The sequence below is a fragment of the Monodelphis domestica genome, chromosome 6 (genome assembly GCF_027887165.1).
Source record: "Monodelphis domestica isolate mMonDom1 chromosome 6, mMonDom1.pri, whole genome shotgun sequence".
Classification (NCBI taxonomy): Eukaryota; Metazoa; Chordata; class Mammalia; order Didelphimorphia; family Didelphidae; genus Monodelphis; species Monodelphis domestica.
In genome coordinates this window covers 43,795,988-43,816,125 of record NC_077232.1, presented here as the reverse complement: position 1 = coordinate 43,816,125, position 20,138 = coordinate 43,795,988, and the positions used below count along the sequence as shown (strand labels likewise).

Below are 20,138 nucleotides of genomic sequence, written 5' to 3'. Positions count from 1 at the left end.
GAGGAGCAGAACCAGGAGAACATTGTACACAGAGACTAATACACTGTGGTATAATCGAACGTAATGGACTTCTCCATTAGTGGCGGTGTAATGTCCCTGAACAACTTGCAGGGATCCAGGAGAAAAAACACCATCCATAAGCAAAGGATAAACTATGGGAGTGGAAACACCGAGAAAAAGCAACTGCCTGAATACAGAGGTTGAGGGGACATGACAGAGGATAGACTCTAAATGAACACTCTAATGCAAATACTATCAACAAAGCAATGGGTTCAAATCAAGAAAACATCTAATGCCCAGTGGACTTACGCGTCGGCTATGGGGGGTGGGGGAGAGGAAAAGAAAATGATCTATGTCTTTAACGAATAATGCTTGGAAATGATCAAATAAAACATATTTTAAAAAAATACTTTCACCTCTATTTTGTGTGTGTGTGTGTGTGTGTTTTTAAACTCTTACCTTCTGTCTTAGAATAAAGACTAAGTATTGGTTCCTAAGACAGAAGAGCAGTGAGGGCCAGGCAACTGGGGTTGTGACTTGTCCAGGGTAACTCAGCTAGGAAGTGTCTGAGGCCAGATTTGAGTCTGGAAATTCTCATCTCCAGTCTTGGCTCTCCATCTGCTAAGCCACCAAGCTGCACCACTTTCACTTCTATTACCTTATTATAACAGATAACCCCATATGACAGAGAGGAGTTCCAACGAGATTCAAGTAATTTTTCCCAAGGCCGCACAACTAATTGGTGACAGACACAGAATTAGAACTGTCAACCTTGAAAAACACAGAACCACTACAACATCAGAAAGAATAAGTCTTTATTCAGGACAAGAGAAACAAAGCTCAAGATTTGGCCACCACACAGTCAAGTGCTAAATACCACAAAGAGCCAAAGCACTGGGACTCTGGAAACAATGTCCCTAGGAAAACATACTGCCAAAGGAGATTTTCCAGTAAACTGAAGAACTTGGGTCTTATAAACTTCAGGGGGAATATAGGACCTGAAGGTTCATTTGATTGGCTTTACAATGGACACAAGAGAAGGAGTCCAGCCTGGGGGAAGTTAATACTTTACAATGGATACAAGGAAAGGATGATTCCAGCCTTGGGCTGGACTACTTGGGAGAAGCCTCTGATTCAATGGAAAAAAAAACCCTAAGGGTACTTAAGATTTGGTTATATCTACTAATTCTGTCTAAACTGAGATCATTGGGTACGTTAAGGTTTATTACTCAGTCTAAGATAAGGTCAGCCTGGGACTTCCCTTAAGGCAAGGCAAGTTACCCAGGGGACACAGGCAAACTTAGAGGGTTCCATAAATGCAGTTGACAGAACCCAGTTCTACTCACCCCTAGTTCTATTTGTGTGGGATAAAAATTGATTATAAGTGCCCCCTCACTCAAATAAACAAAATCAGAGTCAGAAGACAGGAGTAAAAGGAGGCAGATGTTCATTCCCCTTCATGAAAGAGAGCCCTCCAATGATGGGCTAAGGAGTGCCAAGGGAGCAAGCAGTCAACATATACACAAGATTTCCCCACTGCCTCCCTATCAGACCACACCACCCCTACCCCCAGGCTTTGACCAACACAAAAACACCTGTGCTTCCAACCCACCTCAGGTGAGGCAAGGGAAGCAATAGAGCTGTTCATTTCCCCATCTGTTCATCAGTCTCCCTCCCAAACCTGTCCTGGAGACTTCAACCAACAAAAAGGTAACAAATGAGTTTTTGTAAGCTGAATGCTCATTTTCAGAATAACACACTCAATTCTGTCCCATGCATATTCTCTTTCACTCCCTCCAGAGCCAACTTTTACACACAAACTTCTGTATACATGACACATAAACCAAGGTGGGATTGTATCAAGGAGGTGGGGAATATTTTACCATAATTATAATAAAAACATTTTGGTAGCCCAGCTTCTAACACTACAATAACCAAGTTATCATTCCACATCAGAATAGTTGGCCTTTCTTTGGTCTCAATTTCAACTGAAACTGACTGGATTCCTTCCACCCCCAAACAGCTATGCTTCAGGAAGTTCTTTTATGATGGTCTGGGGGGAAAGCTAGAAATGATTAATTCTGAAGTTAACAGTTTATCAAGCCAGTCTGGCAGGAAGACAGTTCACCTTGATCTCAAGATACATAGAAAGAAAATCAGGGAGAGTATTCCTTGAAATATAAGTCCTCCTGTTTGATGCTAGAACTTTTGTACCAGCAATTAAATTATATGCATTATAGAACAGAGGTATGGGGGACAGGGGAAGAAATTTTTTTTAAAGAATTATTCCAAATGTCAGGTTTGAGGATCCAAAATAAATAAATAAATAAATAAATGAATGAATAAATAAATAAATGAATGAATAAATAAATAATAAATAAGTTGCTACTAACATGTGGGGGGGGAATCACTCATGGCTTACAAAAAATAATAAAAAAATAACTTGGGGTTTGTGTTATTTGCTTTTTAACAAACCTTGAGTTCAGGAATGTGTGAATTGCTGTGTTGGATCAGCCCTATGAACTACAAGGGGAACAAAGTACATGCTATGGATCTAGATCAAGGGTTATAGAATTACCTTGACACTCCTCAGTCCATGTGAACTGGTTCAATTTACTCAGTGTGATTACCCTTCCTTGGTGTCACTCACCTTTCTTTCTATTCTTCCTTGTTTTCAGAGATAATTGTTTTTATGCCAAAAGAACAGTTTGTTCATCTGAGCCCCTCTTCCCCTCTTTCTCCCCAATATACATTAATGGACTAATTTTGAAGCCACAGGTCATCATTGTGTCTCCATTAGTGTTAAAGAATTGGGAGATATTACAATGACTATTTGTGTTTCATGAATTTTTGCTTTCTACAAAGAAATAATGGGGAGATTGGTGGTACTATGTATTTCCCACTATATAGAGCCTTTAAGAATCAGGGCTATGGGGAGGGGGGCAGCTGGGTGGCTCAGTGGTTTGAGAGCCAGGCCTAGAGTGTAAACCTTAAAATTTCTTAGACTTATGAATGTTGGAAATTTCACCATTGGGAAATTTCATACTTGGAAAAAAATTCCTACTGATAGTAAGAACTCTATTGGAATGTGAAACCTCTTGGCATGGGAGGATCTTTCTCCTCCCTACTTAAGATTACTTTAGGACAGAAACCTTTTGCTAAACAATGGAAAGGGCTTTGACCTATGCTTAAGCATAGAACAGGAAGTTCTTTGAGTCATGATTGATTTTAGAATTGATACAATAGAGATACTTGGAATGACAGAACCAGGTCTTGGAACTTACAATCTCCACCCTACTCAGAGTAACAGGATTTAGGAAGGGCTGCAGCAAAGGATCAAGATTTAATTATTTGAGAATATGACCTTCAACAGTCATGTGCAAAGGGGCAGACCTCTGGGTGGTCCTGGGTTAAACTAGAACCACCATTGGCACAGGGGAGACATCGACAGTGATTGGTAGATGTGAGAACTGAGGGGAGGGAACTTAGATGGTTTCCTTAAAGATAGCGGGGTCTGAGGACAGGAGGGAAGGAGGGTTTTTTGCTCTGAGAAGTTTGGCTCTGAGGAGGGAAGTGCCGGAGGTTTTGCTCTGAGAGGTTTTGCTCTGAAGGAGTCTGAGAGGAGAGAGGTCCTGGAGGGAGAGCTCCTGGAGAGGTCTTGAAGGAGGCTGTGGAAGGAGAACTCAGGAGGAGTCAGGAGGAGAATTCTCTGAAACATTTCTTGAAAGGAGGCTCTCTTGAAGGTGGAGCCTGAGGTTGGCATGAGAAGCCTTACCTAGAGAGATCTTGGGTGAGTGATAAAATCAACTGACTGATTTATTCATTCTTATTTCTTTCTTACTTTCTCTCTTTTTCTATTGATTAATCAGTGTATTATAAATTAAATTTCTCTATAAAACCCAGTTGGCTTGGGCATATTCATAAATTGGGAATATATTCCCTGGTGACCATCTTATATTTATATAAACCCAAGACATAGTAGAAAACATATTTCAGTGGTCATGATTGTTATATATTACCCTTGCTCCCAAAACATTTTAATTATCACAAGAGACAGGAGGCACTAGGTTCAAATCTGGTCTCAGACTCTTCCAACTCTTCTGCCTTGGAACCTGTAAAGGTAATTTTAGGGTTGTGACTTAATCTAAATTAATTTGGTCGCCAGGGAATATCCCATTCCTCTTTTGTTAGACTAAGCAGCGTGGCGTAAATCTAAAATTCACAAACCCATACATAGTATTGATTCTAAGGTGAAAGGTAAAGGTTAAAAAATGTAGGGCTATCCTTTAATTTCTAAACTTCAATCTACAAGTGAGTTTCTGCATCATTTTCAACAGGTTACCAAACAACCTCCTTAACCAATAGTTTATTCACCAATAAGGTCATTTTAATCATATATAATATGCCTGCAATAAAATTGAATTATCTATAAACTATAGAGATTCTCTGATGGCGAGTGCTTTGTTAAGTTCAGTATTATATTACAAGAGGACATCAGAGATCTCCAACATCATTCATTCTTAAAATTCATCAACTGGGAGAGGAGTCAAGATGGCAGCTTAGGAGCAGCAATAGCTCAGACCTCTGAAAATCCTTCCTTACTGATCACAAACTGAATGTTCCTAGGGGACTGAAAATCAAATCTAACAACAAGACAGAGCTGGGGAACCCTCCTGCTGGACTCAATTCAAAAGGTATGCCCCTCCAAAAGTCAAAATCCAAGAACACTCAGGCTTAGGGGGAAGGCAGAAGGAAGGTCCCAGGACCCATTCCCCCCCACACCTAGAGTGCAAAGCCTCCAGTGGGAGCAGGAATCTCTGGGCGGGCAAAGGCTCTGGTCTGGAGGATGTACCTTGTGGGCAGGGCTGTGCCAAGCTCAGCGTGTCAAACACAGGCAGCAAGGAAGCAGCTGGAGAGGGAGCAAAGAGCTGGCAGCCTGGACAGGAGGGCTGACACTGTCCATATTGCTCCAGACTTCCAGGAGGTTTTGGCTTCAGAGCACATCCAACCCATCCCAGCTGAACTTAATTCCATCAAAAGACTTCAGAGTACAGGGAATCTCAAACTCCAACAATCCTCCCCCAGAGACTGCACTGAGAAATCTGACAAAGCTCCAAGAGGAGAAACTGACAGAAAGACCCAAAATCAAAAAAAATGAGAGGAGCAAGAGCACAGAAAAATACAGGGAGCAAAGAAGGGATAAATATTAGCAAACAACAGAAAAAGAAGAAAGAAATTACAATTGACAGCTTCTGCACAGGCAATGAACCAAGAACAAACAATACACAGGCAGGCAAGTAATAAAACAGAAATCCAGCGAATTGGATACAGATTTTGGAAGAACTCAAAATGCAATTCAAAACACAATTAAAAGAGGCTGAAGACAATTGGGAAAAGATTTTAAAAATTAAGATAAGTCATCTGGAAACAGAAAATAGTGTCTTGAAAGCCAAAATCAAACAGCTTGAAAATGAGGCAAAGAAGATGAAAGAGGAGGCAAAGGAGATGAGAGATGAGGTAAAGAGAATGAAAGATGACCTCCAAAGAAAATCAGACCAGAATGAGAAAGATGACCAAAAATTCAGGGATGAAATCCAGTCTTTAAAAACAAGAATACAACAACTAGAATTAAGTGACCTCACAAGGCAGTAGGAAACTATAAAACAAAACCAAAAGAATGAAAAAATTGAGGAAAATATGAAGCATCTCATTCACAAAACAGAGGATTTAGAAAATCATTCGAGGAGAGACAATTTAATAATCATTGGTCTACCAGAAGACCATGACAAAAGAAAAAACCTGGACATCATACTACAGGAAATTATTCAAGAAAACTGCCCCGATATTCTAGAACAAGAGGGAAAAGTGGAGATTTAAAGACTCCACAGATCACCTCATGTACATAATCCCCAACTGACAACACCCAAGAATATTATAGCCAAATTCAAGAACTATCAAAACAAAGAAAGATATTGCAAGCTGCCAAGAAGAAGTCATTCAGATACCAAGGAACCACAGTGAGGATAACTCAGGATCTGGCTGCTTCCACACTGAAGGACTGAAAGGCATGGAATATGATATTCTGGAAAGCAAGGGAACTAGGTCTACAACCAAGAATCAACTACCCAGCAAAACTGACTATATTCTTACAGGGGAAAGTATGGTCATTCAACAAAATAGAAGAATTCCAAGAATTTATAAAGAAAAGACCAGACCTGAACAGAAAATTTGATGCCCAAGCACAGAACTCAAGAGAATCATCAAAAGGTAATTTAAAAGGGGGGAGGGGAGGAGAAAAAAAACAAGAAAAAAAACACTTTTTTAAAGAGACCCAATAAGTTAAAATATGTATCCCTATAAAAATAAAGGTCATTGGTAACTCTTAAAAATTGTTATTTTCAATTGGGCAGCTAGAAGAATTACACTTAGAGGGAACAGTGACAAACTCTATAGAATGAAATGACAAGACATAAATAGGTATTTAGACATATGTATGCATAAATAATATACAAGTGTATATATATTATATATACACCTAGAGCTAAAAAAAGAGGTTAATACTAAAAGAAATGGGAAAAGAAGCAAAAGGGGGTAAATTTATATGTCACAAAGAAGCTCGTGGAGGGAGGGGGGGAGAACATCAATACACTGGAAGGGTAAAGAGGTTGGAGATAGGGAATACTCAACTCTTATGTGCATTGAAATTGACCCACAGAGGGAAAAACAACCCAATTCATTGGGGCAGAGAATAGATTTGCACCTTATAGGGGAGTAGAAGTGTAACAAATGGACTGGTGGGGAGGGAAGAAGTACAAGGGAGGGAGAGGGTGGGAGGTAGTTTTAGAAAGACTGCAAGGCAAATAAGGGGGGAATGAGAAGGGAGGGGGTAGAAAGGAATGTAAAATGAGGATGGGAACTAGGGGGATTGACTAAAAACAAACATTGGTGTAGAAGGAAATAGTGAAAGAAGAAAAGGCAGGACCAGGAGTAGAAATCAAAATGCTGGGAAATCATAGTAGTAATCATAATTCTGAATTTGATTGGAATGAACTCACCCATAAAATGCAAGAAAATAGCAGAGTAGATTAGAATCCAAAACCCTACCATATGCTGTCTACAAGAAACATACATGAGGAAGGTAGATATGCATAGGGTGAAAGTAAGAGGATGGAGCCAAATCTATTGGACATCAACTGACAAAAAGAAGGTAGGAGTCGCAATCATGATATCTGACAAAGCCAAAGTAAAAATAAATCTAGTTAAAAGAGACAGGGAAGGTAATTACATCCTGAGAAAAGGCAGTATAGACAATGAGGAAATATCAGTACTCAATATGTATGCACCAAATGGCAGAGCATGCAAATTTCTAAAGGAGAAACTAGGGGAGCTCAAGGATGAAATAGATAGAAAAACTATACTAGTGGGAGACCTGGACCTTCCTCTATCCGAACTAGATAAATCAAACCAAAAAATAAATAAGGAAGAGGTAAGAGAAGTAAATGAAATATTAGAAAAATGAGAGTTAGTAGATATGTGGAGAAAAATAAATAGGGACAAAAAGGAATAGATCTTCTTTTCAGCAGTACATGGTACATTCACAAAAATTGGCCATGTATTATGTCATAAAAATATTGCAAACAAATGCAAAAGAGCAGAAATAATGAATGCAATCTTCTCAGATCACAATGCAATGAAAATAATAATTAGTAAGGGCACATGGAGAGGTAAATCAAAAATTAATTGGAAATTAAACAATACGATTCTCCAAAACCAGTTAGTTAAAGAACAAATCATAGAAACAATTAATAACTTCACTGAAGAAAATGACAATGATGAGACATCCTTTCAAAGCCTATGGAATGCAGCCAAAGCAGTAATACTCAGGGGGAAATTTATATCCTTGAGTTCATATATTAACAAATTAGGGAGGGCAGAGGTCAATGAATTGGGCATGCAAATTAAAAAACTAGAAAGTGAACAAATTAAAAATCCTCTGATGAAGACTAAATTAGAGATCCTAAAAATCAAAGGAGAAATTAATAAGATTAAAAGTCAAAGAACTATTGATTTAATAAATAAGACTAGAAGCTGGTACTTTGAAAAAACAAATAAAATAGACAAAGTACTGGTAAGTCTAATTAAAAAAAGTAAAGAAGAAAACCGAATTGACAGTATCCAAGATAAAAAGGGAGACCTCACCTCTAATGAAGAGGAAATTAAGGCAATCACTAAAAACTATTATGCCCAACTATATGGCAACAAATATGGCAATCTAGGTGATATGAATGAATACTTACAAAAATATAAATTGCCTAGTCTAACAGAGGAAGAAATGGATTACCTAAATATCCCCATATCAGAAAAAGAGATTGAACAATCCATCAAAGAACTCCCTAAGAAAAAATCCCCAGGTCCTGATGGATTCACAAATGAATTCTATCAAACATTCAAAGAACAACTAATCCCAATATTATACAAACTAATTGACAAAATAAGCAAAGAAGGAGTTCTACCAAATTCATTTTACGACACAAATATGGTACTGATCCCAATGCCAGGCAGGTCAAAAACAGAGAAAGAAAACTATAGATCAATCTCCTTAATGAATATAGATGCAAAAATCCTAAATAGGATACTAGCAAAAAAACTCCAGCAAGTCATCACAAAGGGTTATTCACTATGACCAGGTAAGATTCATACCAGGAATGCAAGGATGGTTCAATATTAGGAAAACCATCCACATAATTGACCATATTAACAAGCAAACCGACAAAAATCACATGATTATCTCAATAGATGCAGAAAAAACCTTTGATAAAATACAACACCCATTCCTATTGAAAACACTAGAAAGTATAGGAATAGAAGGATCTTTCCTAAAAATAATAAACAGTATATATCTAAAACCATCAGCAAATATCATCTGCAATGGGGATAATCTAGATGCATTCCCAATAATATCAGGAGTGAAACAAGGATGCCCATTATCACCTCTATTATTTAACATTGTACTAGAAACACTAGCAGGAGCAATTAGAGAAGAAAAAGAAATTGAAGGTATTAAAATTGGCAAGGAGGAGAACAAGCTATCGCTCTTTGTGGATGATATGATGATCTACTGTAAAAAATAGACTCGAATACAGGACTACAATCCCCACGAGCCTTTGCTCCACTTCCCCAGAATGCCTTGTAATCGCACCTGGGCCGAGATCTAGAAGATATTTAAGCTGATTCAAAGGCTTTTGAGGGCTCTCTCTCGGCTCTTTTTGGACTTCCGTTTTGGAGCAGGCGGTCTCTTGTGTGATGTGAGGTTATTTTGTCTAGGCCTCTGGCCTAGGCACATGTTTCTTAGTTGTATATTATTTAATCTTTAACCTTTAATAAACCTCTAAAAAATATAATATTCCTTGCAGAGAGAAACTAATTTCTACCTGCCTCAGTCTCCCCATCTCCCCTAAATTTTAATCTTTACACTACTTAAAGAATCCTAGAGAATCAACCAAAAAAGCTAGTCAAAATAATCAACAACTTTAGCAAAGTTGAAGGATACAAAATAAACCCGTATAAGTCATCAGCATTTCTATATATCTCCAACCCATATCAGCAGCAAGAATTAGAAAGAGAAATACCATTTAAAATCACCCTAGACAATATAAATTACTTAGGAATCTATCTGCCGAGACAAATACAGGAACTATATAAACACAACTACAAAACACTCTTCACACAATTAAAATTAGATCTAAACAACTGGAAAAACATTGATTACTCATGGGTGGGATGAGCTAACATAATAAAAATGGCAATCCTACCCAAATTGATTTACTTATTTAGTACCATACCCATTGAACTACCAAAAAACTTTTTTAGAGAAAACCATAACAAAGTTCATTTGGAAGATCAAAAGGTCAAGGATAACCAAGGAAATCATGAAAAAAATGCAAAGGAAGGAGGACTTGCAGTCCCAGATCTCAAACTATACTATAAAGCAGTGGTCATCAATATAATACTGGCTAAGAGACAGAAAGGAGAAGCATAGACGCATAGAAGCATAGAAGAATAGACTTGGGGTAAATGACCTCAGCAAGACAGTCAATGATAAGCCCAAAGATCCCAGTTTAGGGGACCAAAATCCACTATTTGATAAAAACTGCTGGGAAAATTAGAAGACAGTATGGGAGAGATTAGGTCTGGATCAACATCTCACACCCTACACCAAGATAAACTCAGAATGGGTGAATGACCTGAATATAAAGAAGGAAACTATAAGCAAATTAGGCGAACACAGAATAGTATACTTGTCAGATCTATGGGAAAGAAAAGACTTTAAAACCAAGCAAAGAGCTAGAAAAAAATCACAAAATGTAAAATCAATAATTTTGGTTACATCAAATTAAAAAGTTTTTGTACAAACAAAACTAATGCATCCAAAATTAGAAGGGAAGCAACAAATTAGGAAACAATCCTCATTACAGAAACCTCTGACAAAGGTCTAATTACTCAAATTTATAAAGAGCTAAACCAATTGTACCAAAAAATCAAGCCATTCTCCAATTGATAAGTGGGCAAGAGACATGAATAGGTAATTTTCAGTTTAAGAAATCAAAACTATTAATAAGCACATGAAAAAGTGTTCTAAATCTCATAATCAGAGATGCAAATCAAAACAACTCTGAGGTACCACCTCACACCTAGCAGATTGGCTAATATGACAGCAAAGGAAAGTAATGAATGCTAGAGGGGATGTGGCAAAGTTGGGATATTAATACATTGCTGCTGGAATTGTGAATTGATCCAACCATTCTGGAGAGCAATTTGGAACTATGCCCAAAGGGCGATAAAAGACTGTCTGCCCTTTGATCCAGCCATAGCACTGCTGGGTTTGTACCCCAAAGAGATAATAAGCAAAAAGACATGTACAAAAATATTTATAGCTGCGCTCTTTGTGGTGGCAAAAAATTGGAAAATGAGAGGAAGCCCTTCAATTGGGGAATGGCTGAACAAATTGTGGTACATGTTAGTGATGGAATACTATTGTGCTAAAAGGAATAATAAAGTGGAGGAATTTCATGGGGACTGGAACAACCTCCAGGAATTGATGCAGAGCGAGAGGAACAGAACCAGGAAAACATTGTACATAGAGACTGATACACTGTGGTACAATAGGATGTAATGGACTGCCCATGTTATACTCAACAGACTCCTGTCATCTGTTTCAGAGCAGAATCTGTCTGAATCACAATGTGGCTTCCGACCAGATCGCAGCACCATCCACATGGTCTTCACGGTGAGGCAAATGCAGGGAAAATGCCTTGAGCAGAACCTGAGTCTCTACATTGTCTTCATAGACCTGACAAAGGCATTTGACACAGTGAACAGGGACGCACTGTGGGTGATCCTCAGCAAGCTCGGTTGCCCAGAAAAATTCGTCAAACTGATCCAGCTCTTTCATGTCGATATGACAGGGGAAGTCCTATCTGGTGGAGAGACTTCCGATCGCTTCAACATCTCCAGTGGCGTGAAACAAGGCCCTGTCCTTGCCCTGGTGCTATTCAACCTATTTTTCACCCAAGTATTACAACATGCTGTGATGGATCTAGACCTGGGCATCTACATCAAATACCAACTGGATGGCTCACTATTCGACCCTCGCCGCCTGACTGAAAAAACAAAGACAACAGAGAGACTCATCCTGGTAGCTCTCTTCGCAGATGACTGTGCTCTCATGGCTCACCAAGAAAATCATCTTCAAACCATTGTGGACAGGTTCACTACCGCAACAAAACTGTTTGGCTTGACTATCAGCCTCAGCATAACAGAGGTGCTGTTCCAACCTGCACCAGGGAGGCCAACGAACCAGCCCTGCGTAACTATCAACGGCACTCAGCTTTCTAATGTCAACACTTTCAAGTACCTGGGCAGCACCATCGCCAAGACAGGTCCCTAGACCATGAAATCAATGCCAGGATCCAAAAGGCCAGCCAGGCACTCAGGCGACTGCGCTGCAAAGTCCTCCAACACAGCGGTGTAAGCACTGCGATGAAGCTCAAAGTGTATAACGCAGGGGTCCTCAGCTCGCTCCTGTACGGTTGCGAGACATGGACACTGTACCGGAAGCACATGAAACAGCTGGAGCAATTCCACCAACGCTCTCTCTGGTCAATCATGAGGATCCGATGACAGGACCGAATCACCAACCAGGAAGTCCTCGACAGAGCCAACTCCACCAGCTTCGAAGTAATGGTCTTCTGGAGGCTGACCTGAAAAGACTTAGTTAGGAACTTGCATCCTAGGATGGATTGGAATTATCTCACTAGAAATAGACAAGTTTGAAGAGGTGGTTCACAGAGGGAGGATATAGGAGGGAAATCATGAGTTTTGTTTTGTATATATTGAGTTTGAGATATCTATAGGACACCTAAGTGAATGTCAAGTAGTTGCTGGTAAGGGACTAGAGCTTAGGGGAGTGATTGAAACCAGTCATATACATTTGGTAGGTATCTTTAAGAAAGAATTAAAATCATGGGAGCTAATGACATCTCTAAAAGAACTGGAAAAGGGAGGACCCAGAAAATTGCTATAGAGAATGCTCACAATTAGGAGGCTGAATATGGCTGTTGATTTTGAAAACAGTGCAGGGAAGAAAACGGTCAGAAAACTAGGAAGAGAATCAAGAAAGAAGTTCCAAGAAAACTGAGGAAGAGTATTCCAGAAGTGAAAGTGGTCAATAGTATCAAAAGCTGCAGAAAGGCCAAAAAACCTCAAGACTGAGAAACAGCAATTTAGTAATTAAGAGATCATTGATCTCTTATCACTAACCAAAAGGTGAGACTAAAAAATAAATAGGAGGTTAGGACATGGATTCAAGTGTTGAATGGCATGCTTTTCCCCTAGGAAAAGCTAATAAATGTCTGTAAATTTAATACTGACTAAAGGAGCCAACGTTTGGAATTTTACTTTTCTCTTTGGACCACTTGAATGGTTCATTCAAGTACTTGGTAAAAATAACTCAAGAAGAAAAGAGAAAAAAACAAGACCACCAACAGCAGCAAAACATAGAGGTCACCATTGGTTTTCAAAGACTATACTACATGCAGCACAAGTTCTAGGAGATTCTAGTTATAAATATAAACTTATGATGGTCATCTGAAGACCTGTTCTGTTACATCCCAAAAGATCAAACTAGGAGTAATGGGCAGAAATTGCAGAAATACAGGTTTAGCCTTGACATAAGGAAAAACTTTTCCAATATTAATTATCTCTTGCCAAGGATGTTCAAAGAATATTTATTAAAGTACCAATTGGACTAGTTGGCCTCTGTGGCCCCTTTTCTCTCAGATAAGCTACAAAGACACAGGGTAGCAGAGATTAGGCTACCGAGTCATAGGTTTTAATCTGCTGTTGTAGAGAAAGTATCCATACCAAAGAATCTCAGATCTTTGAAGTACTGAAATATAGGCACCAAAGCCTTTTGCATGACCTTCTCCAACTCTGTATACCAGATATGTGAAAAATCAAAGCTGAAATGTAAATTTCCTCCAAATATTCTATAAAATACTCTGAATTTTTTTAAGCCTAAAGTTGAGAGGAAAATTTTATATGGGTTCTTAAATGTTCTTGTTTTATGGATCCCTTTGTCAATCTGCAGAGTATTGACCCTTTCTTTCTCAGAATGTTGTTTTTTTTTTTTAATCATTGAAGGAAATGCCAGATTTCAGTTACAGCTTACTGAAATCAGAGGTAATTTTTTTCCTCCTTCAAATTTAAAGGTCACCCTGAAATCTATCCATAGACCCCCTGGGAGTCTGGGGACTCCAGGTTAAGAACCTTTGTCTATATTCTGCATTTATTTCTTTGATTAGGGTAGCATGTTGTAGTAAAAGAGACTTAGACTTCTACTTTGAATTTTGATTCCACTATTTATTAGGTCAGTTTACCACTTCAGGGCCTATTCCTCAACTCTCAGTCAACCCGTATTAAGCACTTATTATGTCCTGGGCTAAATGCTGTGGACAGAAAAAGAGGCAAAAGACAGTCCCTGATCTCAAGGAGCTGCCAACCAAATGGGGAAAACATTAAGCAAAGAAATATGTCCTAACAAGCTACATAGAGAATAAATAGGAAGCCAGGAAACATTAAAGATAAGGAAGGCATTGGAATTGAAGTGGAAGAATAGGTGTTAGGCAGTAAGGTGTGAGGTGTATTGTTACTTTTAACTTGAAAGAGGAATGACCAAGACACCAGCACCAGATAATGGAAGTAGATTTGGAAGGAACTGACTGGGAGCCTGCCTTTGCAGGAAGCGCTTTGCAATGGGATCTCAGGACACTATCACATCCCGGGACGGGAGGTGCTTATTGTGCCCATTTTACAGTAGAGGACACTAAGACAGGCAGAGGTGAAGTGGCTTGCCCAGGGTTACCGAGGGAGTGTGCTACTTCATAGCCTCTTATGCCCTTTACTTCTCTGAACCTAGGAGCCTCCATTACCTTGGCTCTCGGAGCCTCAGTATCCCCTCTGCCAGCCCGGTCCTGCCAGGGTCGGCACGTGGTCAATCTCCCCCTCGCGCATGCGCACAGTTTAGGCTAGGGGAGGTGGGGGAGACGTACGGACCGCCGGAAGGGTCACCGTAGGGGCCGCGGACACGGCTCTGCGCATGGACCAAAACGAGGCGAGCCCTAGCCGGAAGCCGTTTCCGGGGCTCCGGAGGGGGAGGCGGGAAGAGCGTAGCCTTCGGACTCCCCAGAGCAGCGATGAGGGATGCTGTGAGGAGGGGACGGGAGGGGCAGCGGCCTACCCATGCCGTGAGGGGTCCAGGCCCGGCAGGGCGGGAACAGGCCGTCAGGCCCGCACGGGGTAGAGGCCGCTTCCCGGCACCATGGCCCCGCCTCCTCCCATGACCCGCGCCGTGGTGACCCGGAAGGGCTTGTGCGGCGGCAGAGCCGGACGCAGGCCTCTTTTCCGGTCGGCGTGGTACAGCGAGCACAGGCCGCTGCGGCTCCCGGAGCCTTCGCCATGAGCGTCCCGGCCTTTATCGACATCACCGAGGAGGACCAGGTCGGCTCCGGGGGACGCGCAGGGCGCGGGGGACTCGGAGCGGGCGGAGGCGGGGGACGGGGAGCCGCCACGCTGGGGTCGGTTCAGCGAGGCCCGGCAAAGCCTGAGGCCTGGAGCGGGTGGTGGCGGAACGGGACGGGGAGGGGGTGTGCTGTCTCGGACACGGACTAGCATCGGGCCCTGAGAAGCCCGGAGCGACATCTCGGGGCGCGGGGAAGCTCTCCCCAGGCGAGCTCTGGTGTTCGTCCACGCGAGAAGAGCGGAGCCCACGCGAGATTCGCGACGGGGAACTCGATCTCCGGTCCTACCTCTGCCACCGCCACTTCCTCGCTGTGTGACCGTGGGCGGGTCACGCCCCCTCTCTGGGCCTCCTGTTTCCTCATCTGTAAAATGGGAAAGTTGGACTAGAGATGGTGTCTGACCTCCCTCTTAGCCAGGAAGCCTGTGACCCCGTGGAGCTCTGGAGCCAGACGCGTCGTGGGGCCCAGAAAGGGTCTCCATGGTGGTAGTGGGGAGGGTCTAGAGGAAACTTGCAAAACATGTGTCCCAGCCCATAAAGCACGAAGTGTGTCACCAACTTGTGCACCAGTGCCCTTCTTAAAGTGTTATCAGCATGCATAGACAAGCCTGGCATTTAGCCAGCATTTTTGGGTCTTCCTTGCTCTGAGGAGCTCCCAGTCTAACGAGGGGTAACAACCACCACACAAACAAGCTACAGACAGGACAGATTGAAGATAGTGCTAGAATCAGGAAGGATTGGAAAGATTTCCTGTACAAGACGGAGATTTTTAGTTGGAAAGCCAAGGGAGTCAAGGGGCAGAGATGAGAGCATTCCAGGCATGGAGGCTATGCCTGGAGTTAAGAGATGGAGAGACTTATTTCTGGAACAGCCAAGAGCCCATTATCTCCAAATTGAAGAGTAGGTGACATTGTCTGGTGTAAGGTATAAAAAGACTGGATGGAGTTGGGCTGGCCTTAATGTAGGAAGGTCCTTGAGCAGAGGATTTTATATTTAATCTTGGAGGTGATGGGGAGCCATTGGTGTTAGCATAGGGAAGTGACATTGTCTGATTTTTGTGCGATAGTAAAACCACTTTGGCAGCTGGGGAATGGATTAGAGTGGGAGAGGACTTGAGGTGTCAGATCCACCAGCAGTTTATGAAGTAGTCCAGTCATGAAGAGATAATAAAGGTCTAAGGTAGTGACCATATCAGAGGAGTGAAGAGATCTTTGGAGAAATGTGACAAAAATGAAATCAGCAAGCCTTGGCAACAGATTAGATGGAGGGAGGAGTGAGAAGTCAAGTTTAACATCTAGACTGTGAGCCTGAGGAACTGAGAGAATATAATAAGGAAAGTGTGAAAGGGATGAGGATTTGGGGAGTTGAGTTTAGTTTTAAACTTGAGTTAGTTTACCATTAGTTGAATATTTATCCTTAGTTGTGGCCTTGAGCAAATAACAAAGTAACTGAGCCTCAGCTTCTTCATCTGTAAAATGAATAATTGGACCTGATACCCTCATTGTTAAGGTCCACTCCAACTCTAAAGTCCTATAGGGAAACAACCTCCACTGAGCCAATCAGCAATTTCTTTTTAACTTTGGTGCTTGAATGCCATTGTTTGGAAGCAGTGAAATATTAAGATATTTGCCCACTTTGATCATTAAAATGTAAATCTCAAACAGTGTGGACCAGAGGAACTTGATTCCAAGGCTGGTCCTCTTATCTGCTGTACCACAACATCTCCATTCAAGGTACCTGAAGTGCATTTTAAGCTTTATTTTATATAGATACATATGTATAATATGCACTTTCAGAATTGCACTGGTCCGTATTGCTGACTTAAGGTATTTTATGGCAATCGCATCTTATTATTTTTTTTTGTATGATAATTTATGAGGTATTCATTTGGGGCTGGGGAAATTGTGAAATTTGTGGCATGCCTAGTGTTTTCCCCCTTTGACTCAAAGGGTTTAATCATTCATTTTATTATATGATAGTTACTGGGGTTACAAAGACAAAAATAAAACTGTCCCTTCTCTCCAAAAGAAGGATATTCTGTCAGGGGAGTTAACATTTACAAATGTATGCACAAAATATATAAAAAGTAAAATGCAGAGTAATGGAAGAGAGGGGAGGTACCAGAAGCTGGGCCTTAAAAGAAGCTAGGTGTTCTAAGACAGCAGTGTGGGGAGAGAATACATTGGATATTGGTATGTGTATACATACCTCCTGTGCAGCTATGGGGGGTGGGGAATGGGGTTTTGGATTGTCCTATCCTTGTAAAGAGTTAATTATCAATTGGTACAATGTATATTTAAGATGAAATGATAACTTTCTGACTGTGAATGGTTTCATTTGAACCTTGTTGAAATTCATTTTGGTAATGTAGTATTGGTTTTGAAGGTGCCTCATGAAAAATCCCTTGTCTCAACCGAAACTAAAAGAAATGATGAAGTTGACATTTAAAGGTTTTGGGGGGGTGGGCTTTAACAAGAAGTTAGAATTTTAATAATGAAGTGTTTTAGTTAGGGGTTAACAGAGGATGTGTGTCCATCCATTGTCAAGTGAAATACCATCTGTGCTTCCTTCTAACTCTTAAGTGTTGTGTTTGTAACTCTTTAGCCCTGAGGGTGACAACCAATGAAGCCTGATTGGGGGGGGGGGGAGAATAAAAGTGGAGGGGAGTTGGAAATAAATGAGGGGGAAAGATGTGTGTAGGAATGGTAGGGTAAGATTATTTAACCTCATATTTCCTATTGTTTGGTACTGATAAAGTTAAATACCTGGATTTTCATTTAGAGATGAGGAGGAAAGAGATTTTCAGGTTTCAAAGAGAGCCATTGAAAAAAGCCTCAAGTGTATTTGGAGTATCTTGTGAGACCAGTGTCACTTGGTGACAGCCTTCCATTGTTGTTGGAGGAAGGTGGAAGAAGACTGAAAAGGTCAGAGGAGGCCATGTTATGAAAGCCATTAATATCTAAACTGGCACTATATTTCTGTAGTTGATGGGAGATCCCACTGGAATTTATTGAATGCAAGTGAATGACATGGTTAGGCCTACACTTTAGGAAGTTCACTTTGACAACTGGATGGAATAGGAAGAGACTATCAAGAAGACCATCCAACAGGCTATTGCAGTAGCCCAGGCCGAGATATCAGAACATAGAAGGGAGAAATACAAGACATTGACAAGACTTGTCAGGTGTTGAATGATTTTATGAGTAGTGAGAGAGTGAGGAGACAAGGATGGCACCCAAGTTCTAAGCTTGAGTGACCAAGAGGATAGCGGTTCCCTTGATTTTTAATATGTTCAATATGGAAAATTCAATATGTCAAATATAGGTATCTAAAGATGTGAGTCTGGCAGTTAGCAGACAGGTTAAATCCATGGGAGATGATGAGATCACCGAGTGAAATAATAAAGAGGGAAAAGAGAAAAGGACCCAGGACAAAGCCCTGTAAGTCACCCATCATTATTAGGTGGTGGAACCTTGATGGAGATCCAGTAAAGGAAATTGAAGAGTAGTCAGACAGGAGCAGGAATGGAACAGAATAGTGTCATGGAAACTTGAGAGAAGAGAGTGATCCAAGGGAATCAAAAGACTGCAGGAGGTCAGGGAGGATGACTATTGAGGGAAAAGCCATTAAATTTGACCTTTAAAAGATCATTGGTGATTTTGGAGAGAGCAATTTGAGTTGAATAAAGGCAGAAACTAGATTATAGATTTAAGATACTATCTTAAGAAGAAAAGTTGGTTTGTAAAAGAGATTTGGCAGTAGCTTACAGGAACAGAAGGATCAAATGAGAGTTTTTTGAGTTAGATATGTTTGTAGGTAGTAGGTTAGCAAGCAGTAGACAGATATTGAAGATTAGAGAATATGGATTCTAGAAAGAGGTGGTAGGTAACCTTCCAGAGAAATATAATAGAATAAGATTATATATATGTATATGTGTATGTGTATATATATGTGTATGTGTATATATACACATATATATGTGTGTGTGTGTGTGTATATATATATATGAGGGTTTGTCCTGGTAAACAGAAGTACCACCTCTTAAAATGAGGATGTATATGACCTTTAAGGTTCCTTTCTTCTCTTGACTCCATAGTCCTTTGATCATATTTTAGTATCATGGTATTCCTAAATCAGGTCATGATTTTTCCCATCCCTAAAATGGATCATACATTACTCAAATCCTGTTTTGTATCTTGTTGCTTTAAAATCCTTGATTCACCCAATTTAGCACTTGGGGCCAGTGAAGATGACAGGTGAAAACCATGTGTTCATTGAATAAATACTAGAGAATAATTCACATGTGGACAAAAAGTGAGTATCTTCTAATTTGTTTGGACCATATTTTAGTATTATATCTCACATAAATCAGACTACCCCCACAAAATCACAGACTGAGAATTGAAAATTTCTTGGAGGCACACCAATCCAGCCATCTTGGACAAAGCACTCAGAATATAAAATCCATCCTCTGCCCTCAGTGAACTTGTATTCTATTTGGACAAAAATAGTATGTTAACAAAAAGTGACTTGGTGTAGCTACATAAGGACTCTGGGGAGCTCTCTGCCTGATAAAAGCAGCCATTCCTGATAACTAATTATAAAGTTTTTCCTTGCATCAAGCCTGAATTTGCCCCTTTGCAACTTCTTGCCCTTCATTCTTTCTCCTAAGGCAAGTAGAATCCTAACACTGAGAGACATTACTTCCTGTGACTATTGGAGAGCAGACTAATGCTATTTAAGGAGGAAGCCAACTCCCTTCCTCAAAAGCAGAATTCCTGCTATTTCACCTAATAATAATCCCTTCAGACTCCCAGTATAGTGGACCCTCCATTTCTTATTATTTGTAATATAGTTACATTTGGCACCAGTGCCTCTTGGATGGCAATTGCTTGATGTATTCATGGAACCAATTATTTGACCCCTTGGCCATTGCATGTTTGGGTTGAGAGCAATGGGACAACATTATGTTTCCATTCATAGTTGAGTATCCTCTGGTCTTGTGACAGTTGATGTGTCAGGCAGAGTGTGTCTAAGAAGCTTAATTGTACAGGAAGAAAAA

The 20,138-nt window shown here is 40.6% G+C and overlaps 1 protein-coding gene, 1 long non-coding RNA gene and 1 other non-coding gene across 3 annotated transcripts in view; 2 read left to right on the top strand and 1 right to left on the bottom strand.

The window, feature by feature from the left end:
• Positions 1–801: 801 nt before the first annotated feature.
• LOC130454999 (uncharacterized) lies at positions 802–14,606 on the bottom strand. The gene is made up of 2 exons (XR_008912759.1): positions 14,490–14,606; positions 802–12,260 (listed from the first exon to the last, which is right to left on the bottom strand). It is a non-coding gene; the product is annotated as an uncharacterized LOC130454999 (long non-coding RNA).
• EIF3M (eukaryotic translation initiation factor 3 subunit M) overlaps positions 14,583–20,138 on the top strand; it is a 23,536-nt gene continuing 17,980 nt past the window's right edge. Inside the window, exon 1 of the mRNA XM_001380454.5 lies at positions 14,583–15,057. Within this exon, the coding sequence (XP_001380491.2) occupies positions 15,016–15,057 (42 nt within the window). The 5' untranslated portion in view covers positions 14,583–15,015. The remainder of the gene's footprint in view (positions 15,058–20,138) is intronic.
• MIR7319 (microRNA mir-7319) lies at positions 15,413–15,474 on the top strand. The gene has a single exon (NR_127532.1). It is a non-coding gene; the product is annotated as a microRNA mir-7319 (primary transcript).